Raw genomic sequence first — 26,901 nt, 5'->3', positions numbered from 1 at the left:
TGAGCAGTCCCTAACATTTCTCCCTGAGTCAGCTTTCTCAAGTTCATCAGGGAGACAAAAACATGCCCAGCTTCCAGCCATGCAGCAAGCAAGAATGGCTTCACCTGTCCTTCACCTCTATTTTGTATACACAGAAGGCATTTGGTCAGATTGCAGAGTAGGGTGATTTTCCCCCTCAAAGGAAGGTGAGGAGAAGCTCCAGCATTTACAATCCCTCCCTCAAAACAAAACAAAACAAAAAAACAAAAACAAACAAACCAACAACACAGGCATATCTTATTCTAGCACCATGTGCTTCCATAATCCTTAGTATTTTCTGAATGTCACCCCTCTTAGCAAAAGACATAATTTGCAATCAGGCTGGGCAAAGACAAACAGCCATTACTTTCTTAATGGCCAACTACCCAAAAAGGCTCAGTTAAGTGATCTCAACTTGCAATCTAATCAATTAAAATTGGTAAGTGAAAAACTTTTAACCTTTACTCCAGCAGGCCATTCCTAGGGGGAGGAGGGAAGGAATGTGAATTCTCAGCATAAAATTTAATTCCATTTCAAGGGTGCAAACATTTTTGCTGCCCTGATGAAGTGCCCCCTCCCCACCCCCACACCTCACCCAAAGCAAGCTCTTTCTCTCCTTGAATCAAATCAGAGAAAGACTGGTTATGATTCTTTGCAGTCAACTTGATCAATTTAAACCCTTAGAGAAATCCCTGTGGTCATTTCTCAAGGGTGAAAGGGCCAAAGGAGATGGGCAGCGGGCAGAGAGGCGTCACAGCTGCTTTATTCTTCCAAGAAAGGGAAAGATAAAACGTAAACAAGAAGGCCAGAAAAAGACACTAGACAACCAGGTAACACACAATACGCATTCACTGAGAACCTCTACGTGTCAGGCAGCATGCTATGCTCCTCACACGCATGACCTCCTGCAATACTGACTACAGTTTGCTGAGTACAGTTACACGGTAGGCACTATGCTTGGTCATGTGATATTTCGTATTCTATTTCATTCAATCCTGAAAACAATTCTGTACTTTAAGAAAGACCGTCTCATTTTACAGGAGAGGAAATGGAGGCTGTGGGGGTCTAGTCATTTGTTCAAGGGAATACAAAGCAGGGTCTAGATCACAACTCTATAGTTTTGTCAAAACTCATTGAATTATACACTAACACTTGGGGAATTTTTTTGTATGTAAATTATATCTTAATAAAGCTGATTTAAAACAGCAACAACAATGCTACAGAGAGTGACCCTGTGCTGTTTCTGCCCACCCAGCCACCATCCCTTCTTTGCTGATTTTCCTTTGACGGCCGCCTCTTCCCTCTCTCAGGTGATGGGGTTCAAAAATAACTGGCCCTCCCTCCCAGGTCCAGGGCTGGGCATGCAACCCCAGCTTAGACAATCAGTGAGTCACATTCCTCTGACCACTGGCTGGTTCAGGGATGGTCACGTGGCCCAAGCTAGGCTAATAACAGCTCTACCCAGACTTTTAGAGAATTAAAGGGAAAGAGAAGCTCTCTTTCCATCAGATTGGCTGAACAAATCTTGGGGCTGCTGATGGCCATCTTGTCACTACCTGGGAGAGCCCTCCTGAGGATGAACAGAGGAAAGCAGAGTTGAGAGATGGACGAGGGCAGCTTCCTGAGGACAGTGTCTGAGCACCTGGATCCAGCCATGCCTGAAGGTAGCTCACTCCTGGACTTCCCAGTGACATCAGTCAATTTCCCTCTCTTTTCCTGAAGCCAGCTTAAGTTGGATTTTCTGTCTCTCATAACCAAAGACTCCTAATATACCACAATGCCCTTAAGAAACAGAAAACCATGCTGCTCATTAGAGTGCCTGTGCCCTGTAGCAAATGGAGGAAAGAGAAAGCTATACAAATACGAGAGGGGTTCCAGGAACATGGTCAGGCTTTATGCCCATTGTCTCCTTTAAAGGTCAGCCTCATGCTGCAGATGAGAACAATGAGGCACTACACAACAGAACAAGTAGCTCAAGGTTACGGGCTGAGCACATGGTTCTCCAGCCTCCAAAACCTTCATCCTTACCTAAACACAGGTGATTTGCTTTTTACAAGTTTCTTTCTTTAGCAGCAGAACACTTTTATCATTGGAATCATACAGAAAATGCTTAATATATAAAACCAACCAAACTGATGCCACTATGTTTATAGGGAGGGCAGGAACCCTGGAGTTTGTTCACCCTTGCTTGAGCCCCCAGTTGCTCTGCAGATACTTTTTAGAGAACCAGCTGGTTGTGAAAGCAGAACCCTCAAACTGACCTCAGAGAACCCAGGGGCCTTTTCCTCAAAACCTGCATGGGACATGCACACCGCTGGCTCAAGGTCACAGCTCACAGTACAGAATGCAGGTTGCACACTGACCCTCCCAGTGGCATGTGAATCAGCAGAGTGGTGTCCCGTGTCCCATGTACCCCAGCCCCCTGCTGTGACTCAGAGCAGCCAACTCACTCAGATCCAGGACATCATCAGTCTTGATCAGGTCCTCCTCCCGGGTCAGTGGCAACTGTGTCTCCGGCTCCCCTCGCAATTGCAGTGACAGAGAACGCAGCATGAAGAATACCCGGATGGCCTGGACCAACAGTTCAGAGAGCAGAGAAGAGTGAGACTGCAGAGTCATTTTAGCGAGATGCCCTACATCAAGAAATGACACAACGACTCTCTATTAAAAAAAAAAAAGAAAGAAGCACGATAAAGCCCACCTCTTTGGGTGTTGTGATCCTGGTACTTCCTTTTATAACAAAACAAACAAAAAAAAAATTCAAAGGCGGAGTAACCTGTTTTCAGTTATCCACAGGTTCAGGTTTGGGTTACTTTACCTGAACTGAGCACCTATCATCTGCCAGGACCTTGTCCCCAAGTATCAGGTGACCTTCATAATAGCCCTGCCCAGCAGTCAGCCCCTTTTCACACACCAGGCAACTGAGACCTAAGAAGGTGAAGTGACCTGCCCCAGGCCATGCTTCCAGCAAGGGCTAGACCCTAAGTCTGTCCCAACCAAACCAGCATGGGCTCTGGAAAACCCAATCACTCCAAAAGCATTTCAAGGTTCTACCTACTGAATATGGCGGTGGGGCAGACAGAAGAGGGTGAAATGAAATGCCTGTGGGCTGCAGGGCCTGAGACTGGAGGAAAATCCTACCCCCGGGTGAGTCTCTTCAACTCCGGGTCCCTTAGTCTTACAACAGTGAGTGTGCTGCAGTGACCTTGGTTCCGTGAATACCCCTCAGGCTTTCCCAGCCAGCAGAACAGGGGCAGAGACGATCCACCAGCACAGGGATTCCTGGCCCATGGAAGTGGTGTCTGGTCAGAATTGTGTGGCCACCAGGTACTTTCAAGGAGCAGAAACAAAGCAGAGTCCCAGCAGCCGGAGGAGTGTGTGCAGAAAGCAGCCTCCAGCCCCCAAACAGGCTTGCCCACCAGCCAGAGCCTGGAAGCAGAGGGGCAGTCCACAGAAGAGGCCACCTGCAAGCCTCTCCCCGTGATGCACAGCTCCTGGGCCTGACTGAGGGTGCAGTGCCCGATGGGGACAGCTCCAGAGTCAGACACTCGAGGTCTACATCGGATTCCCAGCTGCACTAGGTTGGGCAAGTCCAGTCCCCTGACTTCTGTGAGCTTCCTGTTCCTCATCTGTAAAATGGGCATGATAGCTCGCAGGCCTGCTAGGAGGTTCTGAGATAACGCAGGAGGGAAATCAGCCAGCACAGTAGGGTGGCGGGGACAAACCGCTGTCACCACTACAGAGCTGCAAAGGTGAATCCCAGTGCACCTTTGGGTCTTCTTGTTCATGGCTCGGAGGGCTGCAGTGTGGACCTAGGTGAGGGGAGGTGGCCTCTATACAGCAGTGGGCCTCCCAAAACTGGAAAGGGGCCACATTACTGTCTGAAAAGAGGCGCACTCACACTGCCTCCTCATACCCCAGGCAACGAGGAGCTAGTCAGCCTGCCTGCTTACACCCAGTGCTGCTTTGGGCCCTAACCAGTGGGAGACTTTGGAACAATTTCCTAATGTTGAAACTGGAAGAGCAATCCTATCTCCTGGCCCTATGCTAAGGCAGCGCAGTCCTCTGTAAACTATAAACCACTGGAGAAAGATCAGCTCTTATGTTACAATGATGATGGTCGTGGTGGTAGCATTCGTATCTGACTGTTAACAGTTTTTAAAAGTACAGTCTTCGTAAAGACATCTGTAACAATCAGAAGAAAAAGAAGTGTAGTTCCATTAAAAAATTCAAAAGAACTTCTATTAAGCAACTATGGGGTGGCAAGAACTGTGGGCACCTTATTGTAACTTGAAGAGTTTATGGAGGAAGAAACAGAGCTGAGAGGGGCAGAGTTATTTCAGCTCACACATCTGCTAAGTGGCTGAGCTGGGTGTGAACTCAGGAACGTATGACACGTGTCACTTAACCAAGTGCACCAGGAAACTTAAACATCCAAGGCAGCCCAAGTACAGAAAGCCCAAGACGTGGGTGGTCACTTGAAATATTTGGCAGCTTGAGCTCTCAGATAAGGAGTCATTACCACGGAGTCATGACCACGAGGATGAGGAAGAAAGGAAAAGGCCCATGACATCCAGGTCCAAGTCAAGGAGACGCTCATTTCTGTGCCCAAACCCCCGCTTCTCTCAGGGTTCTGAAGGCAAATAACTCACGCAGGACCAGAGCGGGTTGGCTGAGAAAACAGAAACATGTGGCTTTCTGCAGCCCATCACTCTGAAAAACTGTAACCTTCCAATAAATACTTTAAAAGTTCAGAATTTGGCTCCCAATATAGGCCAATATCTGCTTTTGCCCTGCAAACAACACATGGATAACAATCGTCATCATAAACATAAAATAGAATATAAAACACACACAGTCGGCTCTCTGTATCCACGGGTTCCATATCTGTGGATTCAACCAACTGTAGATCAAAAATACTAAAAAAAAAAAAAAAAAAAGTTGCATCTGTACTCAACTTGTACAGATTTTTTTCCTTATTATTCCCTAATCAATACAGTATAACAAACTATTTACATAGCATTTACATTGTACTCTGTATTATAAGTAATCTAGAGACGATTTAAAGTCTACAGGAGAATGTGTATAGGTTATATGCAAACACTATGCTGTTTATATAAGGGACTTCAGCATCTGTGGATTTTGGTATCCTTGAGGGAGTCCTAGAACCAATTCCCCATGGATACCGAGGGACGACTGTACAATAAAATCCCTCAATGTTTTTCCTGGTTCCTGCCCCAACTCCTGAGAGAAGGAAGGACACATGAGAAGCCATGCCCATGAACGTGAGGAGGGGCGATTCCCACAGGGCAGGGAGCTCCACTCGAGGCAAAACCTGGGCTCCCGTTGGGGCAGGGTGGTTATAAGGGCCTGGTAGGCACACTGGGCAGCCCCACAACTCTGTGAATTCACAAAAGAAAGCTAAACTATGAGCATAAGAGCCATAAAATTCACCCCACCACCCCCAAAACAATAACCACTCTCTGATTCCCCATGGCCTGCCGGGTACTACGCCAGCTGTACAGTGTCGTCTCATTCAAGCCTTTTAATGACCCTGTGTGGTTCCTATTTTACAGATGGGGAAACCAAAGCCGAGCAATGACAGGCAGCCTGCCCCAGGTCACTCAGTGAATAACTGGATTCCAAGCTCTGTGTTCCTGCAACCACACTCCTTGACCTCCAAAAGATTTAAGGCTTGGGACCCGGGGTTTTATTGAGTGCTTTTCTTCGCTAAATAAAGATGCAAATTTAAAACTATTATTAAAAAGGAAAAAGAAATTATTATTCTTTCAGATTCTTCCATAGAATATCAGGAAAGACGGACCCAGGAAGAACAGGCTAGACTGTGAAAAGGATGACAGCTGACCAAGCTAAAATAGAAAGAGATGTCTCCAGTTTCTTTGCTTCAGTGAGTCTGGAAGCAAACTCTGGCAAACTCACAGTCTCCGGGGAATCAGTCCAATGAGCAGGGGAAGGTGGGTGGCTCTGTAGTTGGACACACTGTGGCTCAAGCTGGGGCTTGGTAATCGCATGAATTGCCCAGGCCAGGCTTATGCTCTGGAAATGGGGCACCCACCATGCAGGTACAACGGGATGGCACTGGTGATGTGCTGAGCCCAGGAGCTGGCCTGGAACAAAGGCTTGGTTTTCACCCTCCTGCTTCCTTGCTGCATGTGCAAGCTGCCTAGTTTAGGCGACAGTCACTCAGGTTAGAAGCCCACTGAGGCCATGTAGCTGTGAAAGTCAGTCATTCTTAAAAGAGTGCCAAAGCAGTTTAATGTGGGCACAACCCATCGGGAAAGCAATTTGGCAATATGCAGATAGTCATGAAAAAAACACGTTCATACCCTTTGAACCAGAAATTCCACTTCTGGGAACTTATCCTAAAGAAATAATTCAAGAGAAAGAAAAACACTGTATTCATGAAGCTGCTCATTATAGTTTAGTTGAAAATAATGTAATACTGGAAGCAACCAAAATGTCTACTTGCAAGAAAATGCCAGATAAACCTTTATGAGGCCATAAGAAATCAGACTTATTTCAACTATGGCAACATGAAAACTTCCTGTGCTACGACGAAAAGAAAAAAAAGAAGGGATGAAAGCAAGACCATGGTACACTCTCTTTACAGACAAAGATAGGAGGAGCACAAAAGATGTCCAAGTACTGTTTGTTTAGGGTGATGAAATCATGGGAAATTCTTTTCCCTTTACTTTTGAAATTGTAGGAGATGCTATTGTATTTTCTTTAATATGTAATACACATCGAAAAAGTAAAGCAAAATATTCTATTTCCTCAAGGCCAATAGTGATAAACACAAAAACTGCTTGTGGTTTTACAAAGGAACAGGGAAACAATCTGGGGACAAATAAAACCTCGTGCAAATACGGGTGTTTCATAGCCGCTTCCAAGATGACTATATACAGATGGCTAGTGGCTTAAACTTGGATTTTGATATTCACCAAAAAATCCTGTTCCTGACTCTCTTTTCTCTGGCATTAAGCTTCGGTAGATTTAGATCATGAAAGACCCTATTTCTTTCCCACCTTACATACCAGACTGCTCCATTTCTGTTCAGACAATGCTTCCTGAGCGCTTAATGTCTGCCAGGCCCTGGGCTTGTCACTTCGCAGCCACGCTCTTCTCTGGGCAACAGCTGAGAGGCAAGACCCATGAGGGACCTGAGGCTCCGGGAGGGTGAGTGACTCACTCAAGGTCATGCAGCTGGAGTTGGGATTTGACCCACGGTTGGTCTGACACCACAGTTTTCCTTCTTCACCGCTTCTCTCAGTTCCCCCTACATGTGGGGTGGGTCCAGCCTAAGCCTGAAGTTCTACTTGAATGTTCTCACTGGACCCCAATAGCTCCAGTGACCTTCATTTCAACATGAATTTCCCTTCTCAGCTGGCATGGCTCAGTGGCACCCTTGCTGTTTTGGTCTTATTTTATATTATTTGTTCACCATCTAGTCTTGCATCTTACTCAGAGCCTGATACCTAGAATATGTTCAACAATTACGTTGAAAGAAAGAGTAAGTGATGTGGTTTTTAAAATGCAAGAGGGGGCTGGGCATGGTGGCTCAAGCCTGTATTCCCAGCACTATGGGAGGCCAAGTCGGGTGGATCACCTGAGTTCAGGAGTTTGGGACCACCCTGGCCAAAAGACTGGGGACACTCAGTCTCTATTAAAAATATAAAAAAATTTTAAAAATCAGCTGGGCATGGTGGCTCATGCTACTCTAGAGGCGGAGGCAGGAGAATCACTTGAACCTGAGAGGTGCAGGTTGCAGTGAGTCGAGATCATGCCACTGCACTCTAGCATGGGTGACAGAGTGAGATGCATCTCAAAAAAAAAAAAAAAAAAAGCAAGAGGGAAAACGGCGTTATGGTGAGATGCCTCCCAACAGCCTGCAAAGCGCTGCCACCATCCTCTCCTGTCGCTGCCCCTGCCTCTACCTCACTTACTATGCTCCTTGAACATGCCACCCTTGGTGGCATCTCAGGGACTGGACGTGTGCTGTTCCCTGTTTGGAAAGTGCCTCCTTTATCACTTTAACCTTCCTGGCTCCTCCTCATCCCCCAGGTTTCAGCTCAGATCACCTCTGCAGAGCAGCTCTTCGGATCACTCTACCTGCAGGAGGACCGCTCCTCAGCCCCTGGCTACGGCATGCTCTTTCTTTCCTCCAGAGCTCTGACTGTGGGTTGGTACCAAACCTGCTATTCTCTTACTTGCTAATAAATTTTACCTCTCTAGGTAAAAAGAGCGGTCCAGAAGGCAGGGGTGTGTGCTCGCTCATTTCTTCACTCCCCAGGCTAACACAGTATTTGGCATATAGCAAGAATCTAGCAGCTCTTTGATGAATCTATGAATATTTAGGAGTGATTTGCCAGTAAGAATTGTTTGAACTTCCTTGACAAATCCTTAAGGAAAATAAAGGGTGGAGTTTCTGAAAAGGATCAGCCTCCTTTAAAAAGTCTACTTGGTGGAAAAAAAAAAAAAGAAAGAAAACCTTTGAATCCAAAGGGGTAGCTTGGAATGTTCTTTGGATACAAGCAAAAAACTTGAAACGAACCACATAAGCCCTCAATTGCTTGCTAAACCATGTAACTTCCTTTAGCTCAAATTCAAAGCACATTGGTGTGTTCTGATTTCTGAAGCAGGCTTGAGGAGCTAAGCTTCTGGATGATTCCAGATGGCTCCCTTGCAACAGGAACCGTAGTGAGACGAGTGGCCAAAGCTACCCTTCAGAAAGAAATTCTTAAAGTCACAAAGGAAGCTTTTCTAAAGTGGATGCCTTGCCTTTGAGGTAGCCTGGCCTCTTTTATATCATTCTGCTACCCAGGGACCCTGGGAGGACTTAAGAGTTGCTTTTGGAAACTGGTCAGACAGGCAAAGAGCCTCTAGGGAAGCTGAGATATTCCAGGTCTCTGTGCTTCAGCTAGCCACTTGGGCTGTGCATCCTGTCCAGGACAAGGGAGGTGGGCAGCACAGCCCTGGGAACCTGCAACTATGTGACATGTGAGGGGCAAAAAGACTATCATCAAGACCTGCCATTGGCTTGCTGCTGAGTCCTCACAATAACTCTGGAAAGGCAGGCACATTTTACCTGACAGATGAAGAGACAGTAGCTCAGAGTAGACAGGAAGCAACCTCCCTTCCACCACATGCCTGACAAACTCGCCCCTGCATTTCTCCCATCTCTCGCCTGTGTATCAGGACCATCTGCCCCAGCCCAGCAGGGCATAAGGTCATGAAACAGTGTTAAGAGGTGACAGCCAAGGCTCTCAAGGGGCTCCAAGGCCCCCGTGATCTGGCTCCTGCCAGCACCCCCAGCCTCATCACATCCCACTGTGGGCTCCAGCTGCAATCACTGCCGTGGAAGTGCCAGAATGTGTCACCTGTCTCTGGGCCTGTGCCTCCCTATCTGGTGCCTGTCCCACTTCCTGCTCCAGGTGAGATTAGTGACCTGATCTAATGCTGCTTGAATAACGGCCTAAGCCACTGTCTCTTCCCACTTTGCCCTCCAGGCTCTCATTCCTTCAGGACTGGGGCTGTTTTTGATGTCCCAGTGTCCTGAGCAGAGCTAGCAGATCTGAAGAAGGCAGTGTGGGAAGCAGCAGGTCAGAATGCCTAAGAGTCTAGGTTCTGGGCGCCACATTGCCTGGGCTGACTCGTGGCTCAGCTACTCACTAGCTGGGTGACCTTGAGCAAATCACTGGACCTCTCCATGCATCAATTCCTTCCTCTGTGGGCAGGACGTGGTAGTTCATGCCTGTAATCCCAGCACTCTGAGGCTGAGATGGGTGGATCGCTTGAGTCCAGGAGTTCAAGACCAGCCTTGGCAACATGGCAAAACCCCACCTCTACAAAAAATACAAAAATTAGGTGAGTGTGGCGGCACACACCTGTAATCCCAACGACCCAGGAGGCTGAGGTAGGAGGACCTCTTGAACCCAGGGGGCAGAGTGTGCTGCAGTGAGCCAAGATGGCACCACTGCACTCCAACCTGGGTGACAGAGCAGGACCCTGTCTCAAAAAAAAAAAAAAAAAAAAAAAAAAAAAAATTCTTCTTCTGTAAAATGGGGATAATAATAGTGCCAATCTCCTAGGATGGTTATAGAATTTAATGAGGAAATTCACCTAAAGAACGGATTTGAATTGATCTACTTCATAGCAGAGGCTATATGTTCACAGAAGTGGTAAGAAAAATCCTGATGAACTGTGAACCAAAAGAAGGTAGAGTGTGGGTCGGGTGTGGTGGTACATGCCTGTAATTCCAGCACTTTGGGAGGCCAAGGCAGGAGGATGGCTTGAGGCCAGGAGTTCAAGACTAGCTTGGGTAACTTAGCAAGACTTCATCTCTATAAAACATTTGAAAATTAGCTAGGTGTGGTAGCTTATGCATGTAGTTCCAGCTACTGACGCTGAGGTGGGAGGATGGCTGGAGACCAGGAGTTCGAGGCTGCAGTGAGCTACAATAGCATCACTGCACTGCAGGCTGGATCACAGCTCACTGCAGCCTCAAAAAAAAAAAAAGAAAGAAAGAAAAAAAGAAAGGCAAAGTGGAATCCAGAGCAGCAGTGCTCAGCGTTCACTCCTCTGGACAGGAGGGATCTCCCAGGCGGGGCCTTCTTGGCACAGGATGCTGTAGCCCTGGCTGGGGGTGAGCATGTCAGCATCACGAAGCAACACATACACATCTGTCAGAACCGGTCCTCCAGTGAAAGCTGATGCCAGGACGTCCAGTGCAAACGCTGCCACCCACAAACAGAATCGTGTGCCTGGCTGGGAGCACATGGAAGGAAGACGTCAGCGGCCCGGACGGGTGGGTCCTGCGGTGAGGTTTGTGGGTTTGGTCAGACAGTTGGAAATGTGGATTGACTCAAGACACATGGGTCCCACTTCCTCTGCACCCCCAGGCCTCCGAGGTAGAATCACCAGCTGCGGGGAGGAAGGTTCAGACTCCTCGTGTCTGAGGTGCAAATGACAGGTCATTCCTGCTTTGCAAAATCCAAAAGTGAAACACCTCTGTCACACATGAATAAACTCAGACGATACAGGCTGACAGGGGGAGCTGCGTGCAATGAATTCCTCTAAACTATCCACAAATATTCATGTCTCCAGGGAATGATTTTCTAGGGAAAAGGTGATGGTGCTTTCTAAGAAAGAAACTCTGATCTTACCCGGGAGATAAAATACCATGAACACCCTTGTGGAGACTGCTTCCTAGAGTGCCTGCTTCGGAAAAAAAGGGCTGATAACAGAAGCACACGCTGCAGCTGGTTCTGAGAACTAATCTTTTCACGCATATCTCTCCTGCAGGCTGGCGAGATTCACATTCCATTTGACTGTGGCCCAAGAGCAGGTAGATGCCTTAACATCGCACTGTCTCTGAGGGTCCTGAGACCGCTGAGCTAAGATTTCACACCAACCTCACCCTCCACGGTTCACAGAAACCTGGCCCCACTGGCTTCCACTCCTGAGCTCAGGGCTTGAGTCTGTCTGCACTGGTGAAGGCTACCTCTCTGCAGCCAACATTGGGTGCCAGATGCAACGGAATGCCAAACCCCACTTTCCAAAGGGCAACATGCTTTGGAAAGTCATGCCTGGGGGCAAGTGTGAACTCTCTATCTGCGTCTAAGCTGTGTTGAGGGCAAGCTCCTGACTTTGACAAAGAAGCCCTTTCCTCCCTGGTCTGGGAGTGTTTCTGGAGAACAGTGGCCCAGGAGATGACAGGTCCTGCGCTCACTCACCCGCCGGGTCTTCTCCACATCGCCACACGGCAGCCGCTTCACAAAATCAATGCCTGTCAGCGGTGTGCCTGTTGGGGGCAGCAGGATGGAGGCATCCATCATGAGATATTCCACGTTCATGGGCTTCATCTAGAAGAGACATTACAGGAAACCTCAAAGCAGGCCCCTTACTTGGGAGGAAGAAGAGGCCCGGGAAGGTTACACAGGCCTCTTACCTTTACCTGCATTTAGTAAATGTAAATGAGTGATCTAAACCCTGGATTTAGATTGAAGTAAAGCACAGAGGCAGTCAGATAAGGGAGCAATATGCCTTTTCGTTTTCTAAACTGGTGATTTTTCCTTTAATTGAAACAGCAGCTCAGACTCTTGAGAAGCTGCATCCTTGCTGCGAAAAGCTCGTTCCTCCTCACATTCCCTCTCCACCTCAGCAGGGACAGGGATTCTCAGCAGGAGGCCAGGTATGCTTTACCCCTGTGGGTGCAAGCCCATCTGCCACCTGCCTTCTCCTCGCTGTCCTTCCAGTGATGATAACAGCTGTGCGATGGCAGCTTCTGTTTAACAAGAGCTGATTCTGCGGCACGCTGTGACCTAAAGGCTTTTGAGGAGCTGCTTCCCACTTTGCTGATGAGGGAACAGAGTCTCAGAGAAGCAGAAAAATGGATCCAAGGTCACTCAGCTGGTGGGTGGCAGAACCAAGACATGAGCCCAGGCCTGTCTTGCTCCAGGGCCTCTGTGATTCTCACCCTAGGACCAATGTTTCCCCTTCCTTCCTTGTCCCCTTCACATCTTACCTGGGATAATATAACATAATCATTTTTGGAGCATCTACTAACTACCAGGCACGTGCTGGGGTCATCTCCTGCTGGACGGCAGGTGCTGGTGGCTCATCATGAAAGGGACACTGAGCTCAGAGGAGGAAAGGCACATGCCCACGGCCACTGGGCCAGAGCTGACTGCCTCTTTCCACACCACCTCTGCGAAGCCTTCTTTGACGACTAAGACACAGGGTGACATCCCCTACCTGCCACCTCTCCCAGATCTCTGCTGCATCAGTAGTAATCAATGCACACGTGTTGCTGAACACTAACACTTCATTTCCCTGGCTTCACAGAGGAAGGATAAGCTTTCTGCAGAATTCGTTTTACTCTTTCAAACATGACAAACTTTCCTTGTGTCTTCTCTTTTCAGAAAGTGGGCTTCAAACATACACTTTCTCCCTCCTTCTAGGTAAAGCTGACTACGCAGGGCAGGGATGTAGTGACAGCCCAGCGGCCCAGATACCTGGTGCTATGGTTTGAACGCATCCCAAAAAGTTCATGTATTGGAAACTTAATCCCCAGTGTGACAGTGCTGAGAGGTAGGGCCTAACAAGATGGGATTAGGTCTCATGAATGGAGTAAGGTCATTATTGCAGGTGTGGCTCCATGATGGTGACAGTGAGTTTGTTTTAAGAGCGAGTTCTGTTCTCTCTTTCTCTGTGTCTTGCCCTTCCACCTTCCACCATGGGATGATGTGGCAAGAAGGCCCATCCGCCTTCCACCATGGGTAATGTGGCAAGAAGGCCCTCGTCAAATACTGGCACCTTGATATTGGACTTCCCGGCCTCCAGAACTATAAGAAATTTCTTTTCTTTATAAATTAGTCTGTGGTATTCTGTTATAGCTGCAGAAAACAGACTGAGACACCTGGTGAACAGGCCACAGGGCCAAGGAGCCACTTGGTACATGCTGCTTGCCTTTTTCTTTTGGACACTTTGAGTACTTTCCTCCAGAAGCCCGAGGTCCCCCACTCCAAATCCTCTATCCCAGCAAGGGTGGCAGCTCCATTCCCCTCTACTCCTGCTGCCCCCTACAACCTTCCCAATGAACCCCTCAAGCCTGCTGGGGGCAGAGCTAGGCCATCACTTCACTGAACCTTTTGCATTAAACCAGAGGCAGTAAGGGAAATGAAGGGTCACAAGTCATGGCCTGACTTTGGTACAGCGGCCGGCCTCCGAGGGCCTGTCCCTACCCCCTTCCACTCAGAAGCTGCATTCCTGAAGGCTGAGGACTGATTTTCAGATACAGAGAGAGGGTGTAGCACCTTTGTATTTCTCTGGAATGCCAGGCATTGTATAGGACACACAATACATGCTTGATTAAAACAAACCATCAATCAAACAAATAAAACCTTGGACGTTCCCCATGGTGGGAGGGGGAGGAAGCATTTGTTGTGTATGGACCCATGAGGATTTGTTGTTGTGTATGGACCCATGAGGCCTCTTGCTGGCTATTTCATATACAGCCTGGGCAGCTCCGAGGTAGGGATCCCCCACCTTATGGATTAAAAAAAAAAAAAAAGGCCGGGCGCGGTGGCTCAAGCCTGTAATCCCAGCACTTTGGGAGGCCGAGACAGGCGGATCACGAGGTCAGGAGATCGAGACCATCCTGGTTAACACGGTGAAACCCCGTCTCTACTAAAAAATACAAAAAACCAGCCAGCCGAGGTGGCGGACGCCTGTAGTCCCAGCTACTCGGGAGGTGGAGGCAGGAGAATGGCGTGAACCCGGGAGGCGGAGCTTGCAGTGAGCTGAGATCCGGCCACTGCACTCCAGCCTGGGTGACAGCGCGAGACTCCGTCTCAAAAAAAAAAAAAAAAAAAAAAAAAATCGCCAGGCGAGGTGGCTCACACCTGTAATCCCAGCACTTTGGGAGGTCGAGGCGGAGGGATCACGAGGTCAGGGGTTCGAGACCAGCCTGGCCAACATGGTGAAATCCCGTCTACTAAAAATACAAAAATTAGTTGGGCGTGGTAGTGGGCGCCTGTAATCCCAGCTACTTGGGAGGCTGAGGCAGGAGAATTGCTTGAACCCAGGAGGCGGAGGTTGCAGGGAGCTGAGATCGCGCTACTGCACTCCAGCCTGGGTGACAGAGCAAGACTCTGTCTCAAAAAAAGAAAAAGAAAAACAAAAAAAAAAAATCAGAATTTAAGCAATGCACTCAAGGCTGCATTGTCAAAAACAGACACTGAGCAGGGGTTTAAGAGCCCAAGCTCTCCCACATGGTTAAGTGCCATAGGAGCCTGACATTTCCAAACAGGAAACCAAACTGTAAGGAATGACATTGCAGGGGGATGTCTCAGCGGTAAGAGGAAATGGCAAACGACAAATGAATCCCTTCCACTCTAAGGAATGGTCTGAAGGGTGGAAGACTGAGTCACTCTTGAAGGGGCTGGGAGGGGCTGTGGATGCACAGCCCACGGACACCTTTCCCTTGAAAAGGCTCCATGGAGGCCTCAGACACACAGTGACAAAGGACGTGGTGAGGGCCCGGCTGTCCAGATTCCCGGGGAACAGGCTGTGAAGCCAAGGAGCCAATTAGTGCACGCTGCCTTTTTCTTTTTGACACTTAAAACACTTAGGTTTATTATAAACTTCCCAAATCACACACGCTTTGGTGGGTAATATTCCCAAGAAGGATAATTTATCATGTACTTAATGGAGTACCTAGCCAAGGGCAGGTGCCGGGATACAAAGACAAATGCACAAAGCAGCGAAAGCTGGGATCTTCTGAACCTATGGCTTCCTGTGATTCTGCCTGCCGGAGGAGGAAGGAATCCCGTGTGCTGGCACTGCAGACTGGAGGAAGAGCTCCATGCTGGAACATTCCAGGAGAGCAGCAAACAGAGAGGCAGGGATATAATACATGGAGAAGGACAGGGGATGCGGGGGTGGGCTGTCCTCTTCCGGAAGCCTGGCTCCGCCACTCACCGGCCAGGCAGACTTGGGTACATCACTAGACCTCTCTGACTCAGTTTCCTCATTGGCAAGTGATATGGTTTGGCTCTGTGTCCCCACCCAAATCTCCCCCTGAATGGTGAGACACGTGGGAATTCCCACGTGTCAAGGGCGGAACCATGTGGCGGTAACTGAATCATGGCGGCAGTTTTCCTTATACAGTTCTCATGACAGTGAGTGAGTTCTCATGAGATCTGATGGTTTTCTAAGTGTCTGGCATTTTTTCTCCTTGCATTCATTCTCTCTCCTGTCACCCTGTGAAGAGGTGCCTTCCACCATGATCGTAAGTTTCCTGAGGCCTCCCCAGCAATGTGGAACTGTAAGTCAATTAAACCTCTTTTCTTTATAAATTACCCAGTCTTGGGTATTTCTGCATAACAGTATGAGAAAAGACTAATTCAGCAAGAAAGGGACAATGGCAGTAGCTATTACCGTTGGTTGGTGTGAGGATGAAGAGTTATAATCTGTACAGCATGCTATACACATCCAGCACAGAGTAAGTCCACAAAAAAATGATACTGCCCCCCAAATTACTATTCATAGCAGATAATCGTCCTGACTCATTGGATACCTCCCATCTTAGACGGAACAAATATAATCTGAAATTAACAGTGCTGGGGATCACAAGACACCACTCTAAATCTGCTTCCCCATCAATCTGCTATTTGGTCAGAAAGCCCTAAGTCAAAAAACCCCGTCTGGGATGGGCAGGGTGAGCTTGGCAGGGACACAGGCGCATGCCAGCCCAAGTGTCTCCCAGTCCCTCACTTACTGTCATGCTCCTGTACTCATCTTCAAACATGTCCAAAAAAATGTCTTCTCCCTAAAAAGAAAGGAAAGGAGGGAAGAGGAGATTATTCATATTTTTTTCCATAAACAACAGAGTATTATAAACTCTAGTTTGTGGCTTTAGAGGCCATCTGTTTCTCATTAGTGAGTTCTCGTAAATCACCAGGAAGTAAAATGCACACGTGAACACAAACACACATGCTCAAATGACAGACCAAATATCAAATTGCACTACTCAAAATTTTCTCCTTCCTAAGTATATGGAGTTAGGATTCTTCTGTCAAAGCAGTTAATTAAAAAACAACAACAAAAATACTACTATGTAGGATTAAAATATAGAAAAGACTAATATTTCAAGTGTTTAACATCATCTATTTATCAAGAATGGTTGGAGAAATGGACAATCCCGTTTAAGTTACCATATTAAAGATACGAGGCTCCACACCTCTGGGAGGAGGAGTATAATTAAATAAATTTAACATTACAATTGCATGGCTTGTTCCATTTGTTTTTGAGGAGTGCTTTCGGGGTTATGTCATTCCTCAGGGTCATGACTGCCTGGGAGCGCCCCTTCAGAACAGCATGGTGGGCACAAACTTGGCTCTGAGACACATAACCAAATCCAGTTTTACACCTCTTGCCTCCTTGTTCCACTGCAAGAATGGCATGTCTGTCTGGGGTACTGTGAAGACGAAATGAGTTAATGCACATGAAATGCAAGGAAGCACAGAGCCTGTCACTCAGTTGGGGCTGGGTCAGTGTGAGCACTCACTGTCATGATAATCTCTACTGGACAATGAGCCTTAGAACTGCTGCATCTCTCTCACAGGTTCTGAACGAGACACACACACACACACACACACACACCTCCCCCCCACACTTGGGGTGGGAAAGGGAATAGATCCTTTTTCGTTTTTTTCAGTTGTCAGAAGTACAACTAAATTTGAATATTCTTGTGTCATATAACTATCAACACCAGAAAAGACAATTCCTGAAAACATCTAAAAGCTGCTGAGAAATTATACTTAGGGTGTAATAAATATTATGGGATAAAAGTAAGAAAAATCTGGGTTGGGAGAAGGGATCCAGAAATTAAATAAAGCTCTCCTTTTGTTAATAAAGAATAACCCTCTGGGAAAATGCCTACCTATATATCTTTCTGTTTTTGCAATCCAAAAGCTTTCCAGGGGACATAAACTTAGGGCAGTTATACTGGAAAGAGGTTCAAAGATGACTAATGCAACCCTGAGGTTTCTGCTTTCTTGTGGGCTTTGCTAGTGGGGGTGTATCCTCACTTGGAAGCCAAGCGTGGTTTCGGATGTTCTAAGGGGAAAGTGGGATTTCCTCCTTAGTGTGTAGGGGCCCACCACGGTGCCACCCTTGTCTGGGTATGTCCACTGCTGCAGTTGGATGGGGTCATCCGAGCCTGGCAAGGCTGATCTCCAAATTATGTAACCTCATTTTATCTCAACAAACACTGGCAATAATGTAGTGGCTTAAAACGATTCCTGCAAAAAACCAGCAGCTTAAAGAGGGCTCAAAAAATGAAACTACAGGGGACAGCAAGGAAATGGCAGTGTTGCCATCTTCCCCCTGTAAGAGGATCTTCAGCAGCCACGTGCAGAGACCTGATCCAGAGGCCAGCAAACTAGAAAATGACTATTTGACCCATGGATTAATCCACCATGGCTGACGAGTGATGAGCCTTGCCTGAAAGACACATGAGGCTGGCAAGGCCTGAGTGTTTCTGCTCCCTGCCGCGCCCCCCAAATTCGTATGTTTAAATTCGAATTCCCAAGGTAATGGGATTAGTAGGTAGGGCCTTTGGGAGGTGATGAGGTCATCCAGTAAGATGGTGCCATTTATGAGAAAGTGAGCCTTCACTAGATACTGAATCTGCCTTGATCTTGGACTTCCCAGCCTCCAAAACTGACAGAAATAAATATCCTTTTTTTTTGAGGACTCTTGCTCTGTCACCCAGGCTGGAGTGCAGTGGCGTGATCTCAGCTCACTGCAAGCTCCGTCTCCCGGGTTCACGCCATTCTCCCACCTCAGTCTCCAGAGGAGCTGGGACTACAGGCATCCGTCACTATGCTAGGCTAATTTTTTTTTGTATTTTTCAGTAGAGACAGAGTTTCACCATATTAGCAAAAATGGTCTCAATCTCCTGACCTCATGATCTGCCTGCCTTGGCCTCCCAAAGTCCTGGGATTGATTACAGGCGTGAGCCACTGTGCCCAGCCCAGAAGTAAATTTCTATTGTTTTTAAGCTACCCAGTTTATGGTGCTGAATGGACTAAAATCAAATGCTTAAAAGCTAAAACAAAACCATGGCAATTAGAATTTTTTTTTTTTTTTTTGAAATGGAGTTTTCACTCTTGTTGCCCAGGATGGAGGGCAATGGCGCTATCTTGGCTCACAGCAATCTCTGCCTCCCGGGTTCAAGCAATTCTCCTGCCTCAGCCTCCCAAGTACCTGGGATTACAGGCATGTGCCACCATGCCTGATTAATTTTGTATTTTTAGTAGAGACGAGGTTTCTCCATGTTGGCCAGGCTGGTCTCAAACTCCCGACCTCAGGTGATCCACCCGCCTTGGCCTCCAAAAGTGCTGGGATTACAGGCATAAGCCACCATGCCTGCCTGCAATTAGATATTTATAAAACCATCTGGAACCTGAAGACAAAGCTCTGCAAATTTTTCAGATACTGAAAGTCACTGTGGCACTTTACTAAATCTCAATAAACTTAATAAAGGTTTAGAAGCCTCTATAAGGTTTCTTAGCACATATGTATAAAAATAATATACATGTATATAGTTCATAAATTCATAGGTAATTCGTAAGTAATTTTATATATGTAAGCATATGTAACTCACGAACATAAGCACATCATATATATATAATTTACTTATGTGTGTTTATATGTATGTAGTTCATAATTTACATATAATTATTCCCAAACAACCAAATCCATGTATTACTGAGAAACAAATTGTCATATACTGGGGCTGAGTCCTCAAAAATTTTACTGATAAGACAGCATGGGCAGAAAAAAGTTTAGGTATTGCTGCTCTAGGGACTATGAAATTGAGCATTTTTATTCAGTAATTATAGGCATAAAAAATAACTGAAGACATATAACGTTTATCTGCATAGAACCAGACACCCCTTCTGCTGCTTCTACAAGACACACCATGCTGCTGTCCATCTGTGCTCTGTCAATTACCTTATAAAAATGTCGTACAAGGTGAACACTTTCTTCTCTCGCACCCTGTTAAAAGACAAGGAAGGTGTGAAGGAGGCAGGTCTCATCTAGGCGCGCAAGTCAGGCAAACTACAAATTCTAAAACATGAGTACGTATAAAACGGATCTGGACTAATAACCTTAATGCATAAAATGTTTTCTTTTGTTTTTTTTTCCTTTTGTTGAGATGAAGTCTCACTCTGTTGCCCAGGCTGGAGTGCAATGGCATGATCCTGGCTCAGTGCAATCTCCGCCTCCCAGGTTCAAGCGATTCTCCTGCCTCAACCTCCTGAGTAGCTGGGATTACAGGTGCCTGCCACCACGCCTGGCTAATTTTTGTATTTTCAGTAGAGATGGGGTTTCACCACATTGGCCAGGCTGGTCTCTAACTCCTGACCTCAGGTGATCTGCCCGCCTCGGCTTCCCAAAGTGCCGGGACTAGAGGCATGAGCTACCATGCCTGGCCTATAAAATAGTTCTTCATGAGAGAGAGAGGAAAGGAGACAGAGCTCAAAATGAAAATGCGAAAGGATAGGTAATTTGATTGTAATGACATGAGAAGCTGTTAATATACAGTTAATCAGGGGAAAACGGTTACAAATATGGCCATTATGACTCCTTTTTTATTTTACTTTTTCAATACAGTCTCAAACTGTGGCCCAGACTGCAGTGCGGTGGTACAATCATACTCACTGCAGTGTCAAAATCCTGGGTTCAAGCAATCTCCCAGCCTCAGCTACCTGAGTAGCTGGGGCTACAGGCATGTCCTGGCTAACTGTTTTTGTTTTTGTAGAGACAGGGTCTCACTTATGTCCAAGCTAGTCTCAAATTCTTGGCCTTGAGTGATCCTCTCATCTCAGCTTTCCAAAATGTTGGAATTACATGCATGAGCCACTGCACCTAGCCCAACTACATTTGTATAAGACAAAAAGTTCATTTATAAGGGGGGGTGTGTGTGTGTGTGTGTGTGTATACAAACATATACATACTTATAAATGAATTTTCATTTACATATATGTAAATAGATGTTTCATTTACATATATTCACATGTTTACATATTTATATATTATATACGTAAATATATACATAGTGTATATTTACATATTGTATATGTAAATATATTCCTTTATGTAATTATTTGCTTATATAATACTTAAATATATTTACATATATAATATGTGTGTGTGTGTCTACATAGACACAGCCAAAGTGTCAACTATAGTTGTTACTTTTACCTCTTTGTACTTCCTAAATTTTCTAAAATAAACATAGAAAATAAGAGGAGGTACCATAAACACTACTGAAAATTTAATGTATATTTTAAGCACAAAAACCATAATCAATGTGTGTATATGTGTTAGTGTGTTTGTATGTGCTTAAAACTTTTGTAACACCAAAGAAAAAATTCAGAAATCCTGAGGACAAATACAGAACCAAATAAGTGCAGCAGGAACCACTAAAACTCAATTAAGTGGACTCTTCAGCGAGTCTCAGCCGAAAGGAAGTCCCTGCTGAATAAGTAGGTTGGAGTGGGGTCTCAAGAGAGCAGCCCCTGCTGCTTCTAGCTGGTGACCGATGACACCACAGGCCAGGGCTCCTATCTGGATGCCAGCACCTTCCCTTCCATCCTCCTGTCCCTCTCCCTTGGCCCACAGGAAGGAGGAGGGGAGAGGGCGTCACCTCCAGGCAGGCCAGGTGCACGTCCTTCATGATGCAGCCGGCACTCGTCAGGACTTGCTGCTTCAGAAGTAGGCAGCTCAGCTCCAGCGTCGCCAGCCGGATCTTCCCATCTGCAGAGCAAATCAGGGTGAGCCTTGCATACCCAGGGAGCGGCGCCCTTAAGCCCAAGGCTCCTGCCTACCCACGTTGAGGTTAGCAGGTCAGATGACAGACCAACTGCTCATGGCTCCCAACATCCAGTGGGGACACAGAGGGAACCCCCCATGCCAAAGCCATTCCCAATCAGTTAGAATTCAATGTTCTCCATCAAAACTACCTACACCAAATACTTCCCTGAAGTCCCTTTACTGGCAGGGTGCAGGAAAAAGAGGGTGACTAAACACTGTTGAGGCCTAGAGAGTGGCCCTGCACTCCCACTTTCCTTTAGAGAGCCGCCAGTCCCACTCTGGGTCATGTGATTTGGGTGGAGCTGGTCCTCCTTTCCCCTTCCAGGGTTGGGCACATCACCCAGCCAGTTGGGGTGCTCTACATTCCCTTGGTCCCAGTGACTAGGTAAGAACTAGGCAAGGGAGCCAGTCAGAGCCAGTAAGGCTCAACCTCACAATTTGCTAGAACTGCTGGGTAAGAGAAATTCTCCTTGTGCTGGGTTGAGCAGAGGACCGTGGTGAGGCCCTGAGGGGCACAAGCATTATAACCTACATCAGCCACCTCTTCACCCTTGCCAGCATTTTTAATATTTGTAAAGTATTCTGCAAATATCACTTCGAGATCTCTCTTCCAACTAGACTGCTCAAATCTAAGTGTCTCCCATAGAGTAAGTCTAGTGTCTCAGTGGAGAAAGGGCTAGCTGGAGGGGCTGACATTTAACTCATCAACCCAGAAGGTGGCAGAGGCCAAAGGTAGAAAAATACTGTTTGAGCCCCTGGATCCAGCTTTGCCTGAAGCCAGGCCTCAGCAGACTTTATAAGCCAACATAGCTTTGTCTGTTTGTATTGTTTAAGCCAGAGTGAGTCGGGTTTCTGTCAAGTGCAACAGAGCTCTAACACAGCTTACTTATTATACTATTACTTACTTACTACCGTGAGCCAGGCACAGTGCCGAGCACTTTATATAGCTCCTCAAGGAATCTGTATGAAAACCGATTGCAATGAGTGCTCGAAAGACTGAGGCTTAGGAAAGGGAAGGGACTTGTCCACGGTCTCATCGCTGGGCAGTGGTAGACTGCAGGTGCTCAGAATGCCAAAACCCACGTCTGGCATCTCTCCTAGAAGCATCTGTAACTGACTGACTGAAGGACAACTGCTCTTACGTAAACTCCTCTGTGGGTCTTTCAAGCTTATTTCTGGGGAAAGGTCCCACTGTGGAGAGGAGGAGGTCTTCAGGCTATGCCTCTAAGGCCTTGGAAACATCAGAGACCACGATAGGTCACTGGGAAAAAACTAAAGGCAGATACACCCCTCTGCCCACCTCCCTGCCTGTCCCTTTGTTAATGCCTTGTAAGTCAGGTGAAAATAGGTGAGAAAAGGGGCTCTGCCTAAAAAGTGAAAAAGTAGGCCTGGCGTGGCAGCTCATGCCTGTAATCCCTAGTACCTTGGGAGGCCAAGGTGGATGGATCACCAGGTCAAGAGTTCGAGACCAGTCTGGCCAACATAGTGAAACCCCGTCTCAAATAAAAATACAAAAAATTAGCTGGGTGTGGTGGTGTGCCCCCGTAATCCCAGCTACTCGGGAGGCTGAGGCAGGAGAATCCTGTAAACCTGGGAGGCGGACGTTGCGGTGAGCCGAGATCACGCCATTACACTCCAGCCCAGGCGACCATGCGAGACTCCATCTCAAAAAAAAAAAGAAAAGAAAAGAAAAGAGAAAAAGCACTATCACGAAAAATAGGTCTTCTCAAACATGATACATGCCCCAGGAGCAACCAAGGAGAAGGCAGGGTGGTCTCAGCTCCATCGGCTCTCCTGGCCCGTCCCTACCCAGCCCCAGCACTAGTGTAACCTCTCTTCAGCTGCCTCCTCCAAGTGAGTTTTTCTCCAAACGCATTCTCACTCCTACCTGTTCCCATACCTACCCACAACTGCTGCTGGTAACAAAACTCTGTCTCCTACTCTACTGGCCCCTTAAACCTTTGAACCTTCTCCCCTCACTCCACTCTCAGCCTAGTTCTTTCTCATAATATCACCTTGGGCCACCCAGAGATTCGGGGGGTGACAAACATTGATAATCTCAGCAAAGGAAGGCGGGGTGTGGAAGGAGAAGAAAGATGGTTAGCAAGTGGCAGGGGGTGGCATGGCAAAAGGAGACCCAGAGCTAAAGACACAGTTCCAGCAGGCAGGAGGGCTGGCCCAGGATGCAGGGGTTGAGAGGCCGAGGGAGCGGCTGGGATGGACCCAGATTCTCAGAAGGCTCAGGCCTAGCACCCAGGGCTCAGGCTTCCAGTGGGGCCTGCTCCCCATGACTGCGTGGCCCTGTGGACAGACAACACCCCAAGTGGGCACCTGGCTGGGCAGCGTTGTTCATGATCCTGATGAGTCTTTCAGCCAGCGGATGGTTGTAGGTGGTCTTCTCGACTGCGTTTGGCACCGGGAGCTGGATTCGCTCTAATTTTTCAGGATCTATGCCTGGAACAGAGGAGAAGGATGTAAGCGGAGGCCTCCTGACTACGTGACCTCCTCATCCTGAAAGGCCCTGCAGAGTGGGGTTTCCTCAACTTCAGCCACATATCTTCCCTCTTGGTGATTTCTTTTCCTTTTTCTTTTCTTTTTTTTTTTAGTTTTTAGTAGAGACAGGGTTTTGCCATGTTTCCCAGGCTGGACTTGAACTCCTGGGCTTCCCCAAGTGCTAGGCCTCCCAAAGTGCTGGGATTACCAGTGTGAGCCACCGTGCCTGTCCCCTCTTGGCACTTGCTGTCATGACTGGTTGCTGTCGGTGCCAAAACTTATTGCAGAGCTCTCCATAAACTGAACTTACATAAACGTATTAAAACATACATTTTCTGTCACTACTTATAAATAGGAAATCAGGATTGATGTAATAATTGCCAGTAATAATTTTTAAAAAATCAAAAAATGTTTTTACATTCTAGCCAATGACTGGTGACTGCCCACTCATGGTGGCCCAAGGCCTGATCTTTGTTAAAAAGGGAGGTTGGCAGGTACTTAATAGTTTTGGAGAGAAGCTAGCCCCAAATGGTGACATTCTCCCAGACATAGCAGAGGAAAGGGAAGGGAGTAGAAAGAGGGGTAACCGTCCCATAGCACAATTCACTGCCACTGGGTGCCAGGTCTGAGGGCCACCTGAGGCCACTCCCGTATTAGGCACCTTCTACGCTTGGGGAAACCCAGGCCTAGAGAAAGAGAGACTATACCCGAAGGAAACTACTGTCATCCCCAACAATTGTGCCCTCAAGCTTTTAACGACAAGCTCAAAAGCTGGGCCCCACCCTCAACATGGGTAGGAGGAATCAAGTTCTGAGTCAGGTGAGGCAGAGGCCACCCCTGCCCCTGAGGGTGACATTAGCAGAAAAACACTAAGCTAAGCCTTTTCTTACAGAAAGGTGCACATACTAGGTTGGCACAAAAGTAATTGCGGTTTTTGCCATTAAAAGCAATTCAAAAACTGCAATTACTTTTGTGCCAACCTAATACAATGACACCAATAAAGCAGAGATCTATCATTAACAGGCAAGGGAATCACCTTTCCTCCAGTGAAAATTCAACAGTTCTTCCTGCCAAAACTAACAGCATTTAAAAGATAAAAGATGAGATGGGGGTGGGGAAGGTAAGTGGAAAGGAAAGAGGGAACAGGCAAGTGTGTGACTTTGAGCCCTGTTATCATTTCTCCTAAAGAAGCACGCAGGACCCGCAGTGACAGAAGACCTGTTAGGGCTACTAGAACAGTTCCCGCCTGGGGTAAGAGGTCTTCAAACTCCTTATGTGCTCATCTGACATGGCTCTTGAAAAATACACTTGGAGAAACAAATATTTCACTTGATCCAAGCTCAGCGAACTGAATGGATTATTTGTGCTTGGAACACGTCTTTTCCTGTTATTCTACAAAAGGGGGAAAGGTGGCACTTCTCGGAACTCTTGAAATACGGTCCCTTGAGTACCAGATGACGCTTCATTTAGAACCTTGACAAAATAGTGGAGGATAGCATTGAAGAGCTGATTGTCTGGATTCTAAGTAACTCCTGCACACACAGGTTGATGAAATAAGCCATAACAATATATCTTGCTTTTCTGAATTCCTTCCAGCTCCCAGAAAGAGGCTAAGTCATACCAAGGAGATGACCTGGGTGAGGGACGGCATAAAGGCTTGAGTTGGGTAGTAGTCTCTCTCATGCCCCAAAACGCCCCACAAATTTGGGTTTCCTCAAAAAATTTGATTGCAGTGAAAATTTAATTTGTGGATTCTGTATCCCATGTTAATGCTAAATGTGTAACCCTGAACGATTCTGGCTTATTGAATGGCAAGAGGAAAGTCAACTGAATCTTTTTGGCATTTGTTTTTTCCAGAAATGTTAACACTGTCATAACATCTCTCTACCCACTAATTTCTGGCCCTTTGAGAACTGCCAGTCAGTGGTTCTGGGGGTGGGGGTGGGGAATAAAAGCTCCTCTCCGTCCCAGGTGCATCGCCCAACTTTATAACCCACCAGCAATCACTCCACTTCAGCGAGGACAGCGGAAAGGGCCTGGCTTCTGGCTCCTTCTAGAATGGGGCTGTGGCCACAGAACCATGGAAAGAGGCAAACTAGGACCAGGCCTTGAATTTCCACAGAGAGGTCCGTTTTTGTTTCTTTCCTATCATTGCCCCCTCTGCCTTCTTAGAATTTGTGAACAATGAGGAAATCTGTGGCAAGCTCTTGACAGGAAGAAAAGTGTGTCAAGATGATCTTGACCTTTCTCAACTCTCCATCAAGGGAAGATTCCGGAGGATAGAAACACTTCTCTCTGCACCAGATTCCAAATCTAGCCCTTTCCTTTCATGAGGAAGTTAAGGCCCAGAGTTGTTAAGCTGTTTCCCCAAGGCCACAGAGCAAGTCAGAGACACGGCTCAAACCACCTTCACATGATCCCGAAGGTGGGCGGGAGCCAGATGGGAAAGGGTGGCAGCTCCCACTCAGCGAGCCCACCAGAAGCATGCAGGGTACCCATCCTCTCAGGCTGACAACAGCCACCCCTCTATGTCCCTGGGTTCACTCTCTCCTAGGGGGTCAGCTGGGTACAGCAGGAATGAGAAGCCTAGCGGTGGAGTACGGGAGAAACTTTGTTTTGACACTTTACCTCTTTGAACCTCAGTTTCCTCACCTGTGAGGTGGGAATAATTATGGTAACTACCCGCCCCACAACTGCTATCAGGATCGAAAGAGAAAAAGCACCATCACAGACCAACAACTTTACCTCTCATTATTATGCACAAATGGGAATTTTTAGTTTGATCACTGCTTAATGCATGGATGAGAATTTTTAGTTTGAGCACAACTTGATGTGTTTCCTCATCATTTGTGTTATAAAAGGAAAGTTAGGCCAGGCACAGTGGCTCACGTTTGTAATCCCAGCACTCTGGGAGGCCGAGGTGGGCAGATCACTTGAGGTCAGGAGTTTGAGACCAGCCTGGCCAATGTGGTGAAACCCCGT

General features: G+C 47.1%; 1 protein-coding gene across 6 annotated transcripts in view; it reads right to left on the bottom strand.

Moving 5' to 3' along the window:
- LOC105467772 (C-type lectin domain containing 16A) overlaps positions 1-26,901 on the bottom strand; it is a 240,001-nt gene that overhangs the window by 121,689 nt on the left and 91,411 nt on the right. For all 6 annotated transcript variants that reach the window (XM_011717473.3, XM_071084122.1, XM_024788485.2 and 3 more), the window contains 6 exons: positions 23,758-23,880; positions 21,260-21,369; positions 19,561-19,605; positions 16,319-16,369; positions 11,772-11,900; positions 2,469-2,589 (listed from right to left, as the gene is read on the bottom strand). In XM_011717473.3, coding sequence (XP_011715775.1) covers positions 2,469-2,589; positions 11,772-11,900; positions 16,319-16,369; positions 19,561-19,605; positions 21,260-21,369; positions 23,758-23,880 — 579 coding nt within the window. The remainder of the gene's footprint in view (positions 1-2,468; positions 2,590-11,771; positions 11,901-16,318; positions 16,370-19,560; positions 19,606-21,259; positions 21,370-23,757; positions 23,881-26,901) is intronic.

This window comes from Macaca nemestrina, chromosome 18, assembly GCF_043159975.1.
Source record: "Macaca nemestrina isolate mMacNem1 chromosome 18, mMacNem.hap1, whole genome shotgun sequence".
Taxonomy (NCBI): Eukaryota; Metazoa; Chordata; class Mammalia; order Primates; family Cercopithecidae; genus Macaca; species Macaca nemestrina.
Note: the sequence above shows the minus strand (reverse complement) of the source record. Positions and strands in the feature narration are given on the sequence as shown.